This window comes from Pteropus vampyrus, unplaced genomic scaffold (assembly GCF_000151845.1).
Source record: "Pteropus vampyrus isolate Shadow unplaced genomic scaffold, Pvam_2.0 Scaffold53, whole genome shotgun sequence".
In the NCBI taxonomy this organism is placed as follows: Eukaryota; Metazoa; Chordata; class Mammalia; order Chiroptera; family Pteropodidae; genus Pteropus; species Pteropus vampyrus.
This window is the reverse complement of record NW_011888834.1, coordinates 7,156,577-7,162,881: the sequence shown is the minus strand read 5'-3', so window position 1 is coordinate 7,162,881 and position 6,305 is coordinate 7,156,577. Positions and strand designations below refer to the sequence as shown.

At 46.9% G+C, this 6,305-nt stretch overlaps 1 protein-coding gene across 1 annotated transcript in view; it reads left to right on the top strand.

Annotated features, from left to right (window-relative positions):
- Positions 1 to 4,736, top strand: part of TRIM35 (tripartite motif containing 35) — an 18,411-nt gene extending 13,675 nt beyond the window's left edge. Inside the window, exons 4-6 of the mRNA XM_011360307.2 lie at positions 1,462 to 1,484; positions 2,294 to 2,412; positions 3,755 to 4,736. Of these exons, the coding sequence (XP_011358609.1) occupies positions 1,462 to 1,484; positions 2,294 to 2,412; positions 3,755 to 4,332 (720 nt within the window). The 3' untranslated portion in view covers positions 4,333 to 4,736. The remainder of the gene's footprint in view (positions 1 to 1,461; positions 1,485 to 2,293; positions 2,413 to 3,754) is intronic.
- Positions 4,737 to 6,305: the final 1,569 nt, after the last annotated feature.

Sequence of the window (6,305 nt, the reverse complement as noted above, 5' to 3'; positions counted from 1 at the left end):
CGCTAATCTACTTTCTGTCTCTAGATTTGCCTATACTGGACATTTCATATCAGTGGAATTATACAATATGTAGCCTTTTGTGACAGGCTTCTTTCACTCACCATAATGTTTTGAAACTTCATGTTGTAGCATGTTTCAGTACATGGCTGAATAATATTCCATCGAATGGATATATACTACATTTTCTTCATCTGTTTATCAATTGATAGACATGTAGGTGGTTTCCTCTTTTTAGCTATTATGAATCATATTGCCATAAACATTTGTGTACAAGTTTTTAAGTGGACACATGTTTTCAGTTCTCTTGGATATGCACCTAGGAGTAGATTTGGTGGATCATATGGTAATTCTAGGTTTAACCATTTGAGAAACTACCAGGCTGTTTTGCAAGAGACTGCATTATTTTATATTCCCACTAGTAGTGTATGAGGATTGCAGTTTCTCCACATCTTGGCTAACACTTACCTGTCTTTTATTATAGCCATCATAATAGGTGTGAAGTGGTATCTCACTGTGGTTTTGGTTTACGTTTCCCTGATGGCTGATGATGCTGATGATCTTTTCATGTACTTGTTGGCCATTTGTATACCTTCTTTGGGGAAATGTACATTCAAGCCTTTGATCATTTTTAAAATTGGGTTGCTTGTCTTTTTGTTGAATTGTAAAATTTTGTTATATATATACGTGGATACTAGACCTTTATCAGTGATATGATTTATAAATATTTTCTTCCATTCTGTGAGTTATCTTTTTACTTTCTTGATGACACCTTTTGAAGCACAAGAATTTTTAATATTGATGAAGTCCTATTTATCTATGTCTTCTCTTGCTGCTTGTGCATTTGGTGTCATATCTAAGAAGCCATAGCCTAATCCAAGGTCACAAGTATTATAGTTTTATCTCTACATTTAAATCTTTGATCCGTTTTGAGTTGATTTTTGTATATGGTGCAAGGTAGGAATCCAACTTCATTCTTTTGCATGTGGATATGCAGTTGTCCTAGCACCATTTGTTGAAGTCCATTCTTTTCCCATTGAATGGTCTGGCACCCTTATAGAGAACCAATTGAGAGTTTATTTCTAGACATTCGGTGTCCATTGGTCCATTTGTCTGTTCTTCTGTTAGTACCATACTGTCTTGTTTACTGTTGCTTTTAATAAGTTTTGAAATAGAGAAATGCGAGTCACCAACTTCGTTCTTTTCCAAGATTGTTTTGACTATTCTGGGTTCCTTGAATTTCCATATGAATTTTAGGATTACCTTCTCGATTTCTACAAAGAAGCAAGCTGGAATTTCGATAGGAATTGCATTGAATCTGTAGATTGACTTAGAGGGGATATGGAAATCTGAACATTATTAAGTTTTCCAATTCACAAACATGGAATGTATGGCTCTTTTTGAGATCACAAATTTATGTTTTCTCTGTGTGTATGTTTGTGTCTGTGATTTTTTCTGTTTCAGAAACACAAGAGCCGAAAACGCCGGTAAGTTGCCAAGGCTGATGGAGGGGAGGGAAAGAGCAGTCAGAACTACCAGGGGTGCAAACTCCAGTGGCTCCCTCCAGGGCCAGGCAGGTAATGAAGCCAGCTGGGTGTAATACAGAGGGAGTGCTGGGGACTGGCGAGAGTCCTCTTTCAAGGCATCCCACTGGCGCAGTGTTGTTTTCCTGAGTGTGGAGAGAGAATGTGCCATCCTGCACATGGCTTGTAGCTCTCAGTGGGTTATCCCAACATTTTGACTTGTTTCTCAGCCCCTTCCCTCTGAGAGCCTCAGGACATATACTGGTTTGTGTTGATGGTTGTTGGGTTCACAGGGATGGATAAGGAAGAACTATGCCCCAGTCAGAGCCGCACAGAGATGGACGAGAGCGCTTTGAGCAGTAGTGAGTTCCCCGTCACTGGAGGTGTTCAAGCAAAGGCCAGTGACACCTTCAGACTGTTGCACTGGAGGACCCTTAAGGTCCCTTCTGACTCAGACATCCTATGTGCAGATGTGTAAGTGTGATTTCTGCCTACAAGCTTGGGAACCATGACTGAGAACCTCCTGTTTATATTTATCCCCACTGGGGCAGGGTGAGCCCAAGTACTGAATCCTGAAGGGGTATGAGCCACCAAGTTTTGATTCCGTGCTCATCTCCTATCACAGCCCAGTCTGGGTTTGTCTTGGGTAAGGTGGCTGGGGAATTTAGGCCCGAGGCAAGGGAGCAAGTCTTGTCTGTTAAATCCAGCTGACCCTGTAAGGCCCAGGATGCATGGCCCTGGCCCTGCCCACCAGACCAATTCTCCCTTCCCAGCCTCTTCTGCACCATGGAACCAGAGCCCGTCCAGCCCGGCATGCTCATCGATGTCTGCAAGTACCTGGACTCCCTGCAGTACCGTGTCTGGAGGAAGATGGTCATGTCTGTTGAATCTGGTTAGTGGGGGTGCAGGCAGGTGTTACAGGCAGTGGGGAGAACTACATGCAAGGCAGAGAACCAGCTGAACTCACTTCTTCCAGCCTCCCACCCCACTGGACCTTGTCATCCCTTGACTCCTCCCTTCTCCAGCTTCATTCAGACAGGCCCCCAGCACCCTGTTCCTCCACTCTTGCCGCACTGATCAAACCCCTCCTGGCAGAACTCCTTTCTTTTTGGGTCCTGACACTTGGCCACCTCTTCAGAAAGAGAAACTGACTTCCCTGTTTAGAAACATTGTGTATATAATGAAATATCTCAGTCCATGACGACTTCTCCTAGGGTGAATTCGGCCCATATGAGTCACTATGTCATGTACTGTTGACTGAATGTCTGTGTCCCCTCCCGCCCAAATCATATGTTGAAGTCCTAACCTCCAATGTGATAGTATTGGGAGGCAGGGCCTTTGGGAGGTGATTAGGATTGGATGAGGTCATGAAGGTGGAGCCCTGTGATGGGATCAGTGCCCTTGGAAGAAGAGACACAAGAGAGTTGGCTTCTTCTTGTTCTCTCTTGTGAGGACACAGCAAGGTGGCCATCTGTAAACCAAAAAGAGGGCTCTCACCAGAACCTGGCCATGCGGGTGCCCTGATTTTGGATTTTCAGCCTCCAGAACTGTGAGAAATAAATTTCTGTTGCTTAAGCCACTGTCTATGGTACTTTTGTTGTAGCAGCCCAAGCTAAGATCTCATGATTTTACAAAAAGAAATGTTGGTGTATGAACACCAGGATCCCTGCCTGTATTGGCCTCCTGTGGCTGTCATAACAAAGGACCACAAACTGGATGCCTTAAAACGACAAATTTATTCTCACACTTCTAGAGGCTTGAAGTCCAAAATCAAGGTGTCAGCAGGGCCACACACCCTCTGAACGCTGCAGAGGAGGATCCTTCTTTGCCTCTTCCTAACTTCTGGTGTTTGCCAGCAACCCTTGGCTGGGCCGCAGCACTTTGATTTCCGCCTTTGTGGTCACATGACCTTCCCCCTTCATGTGTCTGGTGGCTCCTCTTTTTGTAAGGACAATAGTCATTGGATTAAGGGGCCACTGTACTTCAGTTTATTTACATCTAAAACAAATAAGGTCACCTTCCGAGGTACTGGGGGTTAGGACTTCTACGCACATTTTCTGGCTGAGCACATTTCAACCAATAACACCGCCCCTCAGCCCAAGGCAGCTCCCTCCCTGCACTGGGTCCAGGTGGGACACTGTTGGTGAGTTCAGGGGACTTGGGGCATCACGGGCATGGCAGAGGATGGAATGTTAGGTTTGCTGATTTTCCCCAATTTTGTGCTCTGTCCTCAGTGCCCTTCAGCTTTGACCCCAACACTGCAGCTGGCTGGCTCTCCGTGTCCGAAGACCTCACCAGTGTCACCAACCACGGCTATCGCGTGCAGGTCGAGAACCCCGAGCGCTTCTCCTCAGCGCCCTGCCTGCTGGGCTCACGTACCTTCTCCCACGGCTCCCATGCCTGGGAGGTGGACCTGGGGGCGCTGCCCAGCTGGCGGGTGGGGGTGGTGCGCATGCGCCAGGACACCGGCGTGGAGGGCCACTCACACAGCTGCTACCACGACACCCGCTCAGGCTTCTGGTACGTGTGCCGCACGCAGGGGGTGGAGGGTGACCACTGCGTGACCTCGGATCCAGCCACGTCGCCCCTGGTCCCTGCCATCCCTCGCCGCCTGCGTGTGGAGCTGGAGTGCGAAGAGGGCGAGCTGTCCTTCTACGATGCCGAGCGGCACTGCCACCTCTACACTTTCCACGCCCGCTTTGGGGAGGTGCGGCCTTACTTCTACCTAGGGGGCACGCGAGGGGACGGGCCCCCCGAGCCTCTGCGCATCTGCCCCCTGCGCATCACGGTCAAGGAGGAGCTGGATGGCTGAGGCTGGCCCCGGAGGCTTGTGCCATGATCCTGCTTCTTTTCCGCCCCTCTTCCTGGAGCCCACACTCGGCTGGGCTCCTCTACCACCTGCTTTCTTGACAAGATCTTGCAACTGACCTATTTGGTCCTTCTCCATGGCTCCAGGTTCCAATCCTCCCCCTTCATTTTTGGTTCCTTCTCCAATCACAGTAGACAGCCCTTCAGGAGGCAGCCAGTGGCCAGGCTCTTACCAGAGTCATGGCATATTCTGAATTGTGAATTTTCTGAATCCTAATTCCAGGATTTCTGGCGATGATGTTTGCCTCTAAAATAGACCTGTTTTAAAACATAGCTTTTAGTATTATCCAGGTATGGTGAGGCCAACAGACCACGAGACAACTGCCATTAAAAAGAGTTTGTTACTAACAGTTCCTAAGAGGAGGAGCTGTGCCATGGGAGCCCCACAGCAAAGCACCAGAGCCCCTCAGAGGCAGAGGGAGGGTAAGGGGAGAACATGGGCCAGAGACTCTTGTGGTTTCCATGGGAAGGAGCAAAGGAGGCAGGTACAGGGTGGACAGGTTTAGGATTTGCTAGTTTGGCTAGTCTTGGGGTGGGGGCAGCAGTTCTTCATGGTCAGTGAGCTCCAGATGTCAGAGTATCAAGAATACAGAATATAATAAAATATAGTTAATACAGGGCCATAGCCATGGCTTTGGGGCATGACCAGGGCTCTGCTCCTCTGTCACTTGAAATCAGCATTTTAAAACTCTCACAGTGCCTCCTCCTTGGGGCCCACAGGGCTGGAGGCAGGGCTGCCCATCAGATCAGCTTTGATGTATGTGTTCACTCTTCTTGGACTATTTTCTCTGAACAGAAGGTTCCAGAGCACTTAAAAAACACAATTTTAAAATCATGCTTTAGACTCATTCCCTCTCTGGTCCTTGGTTTCCTAACCTATAAATGAGACAGCAGGACTGGAAGAGGATATGCTTCTGTAATTGCTGTGGAGGATATTCCTCTGGTCACTGTTACAAAGGTATGGGAAGGGAACGAAAGAGGAGCCCTTCTTGGTTAGGAAGGAAGGAAGAGGATGCAGTCTAGGGGTACCCCGGGAGTGTGAAGGAAGGGAGGTCCCCCTTGTCTTTGGAGACCTCAACCTGCTCATTCTTGCTCTGCCACCTTTTGTGTTTCCATCCCGATTTCCTCTCCCTCTGCCATGCCGACACACTTTACACCTCCACCTTTCCTGCCTCACACATGCCTACAGGTAATTTTTAATGGTCAACTCACCATGTCCTGGGGACGACATTGTAAAAGGAAATACTTTCCTGTAGGAGCAACGTTCTCATTGGGGACACGTTCGTGACCAAGGACTCACATCCTTTCCCCTGCCCGTGCCCCCTCGGTTCACAGAAATGGACATTTTAAACAGAAAATGGTGACTCAGAACTATAAATTGGTCATAAAAGTGATGTGTACCTCAATAGGGGCCCAGGAAGGACATGCTGGGAAATGCCACTGAGTAAAGGCAAACCGGTTGGAAGCGTGAGGGTGTTGGTAAATTCGTGAGCGGGCCCCTCTAAAGGCGCTCAGACGCAGAAGAGCTCAAGGCACTTTGAAACCGAACATATCTGAGGCCAGTGCGCACTCTCTATGATAAAGTATTTATCTAGCCCATCTAATATAATTTCTATATAATTATCTTGACCTGAAATTATTTTGTTAGTTATAATAAACTTTTAGAAATGTTTTTTATTTCCACCTTAGATGTTAGATGATTTTTTTTTTTTAACGGGGATCATTTAGATAGCCTAGGACCATTTTTACAAAAATAAAAATGATATTTTAGCTAAAGCCCACTTTCCTTTTTGACATTTTCCTTTTAGTGTTCTTGTAAGCAAAAGTTCATCCATGTTGTAACATGTGTTTGACTTTATTCCTTTTTATTATCAGATAATTTTCTGTTGTATGCATAGACTACATTTTATTTTTCCA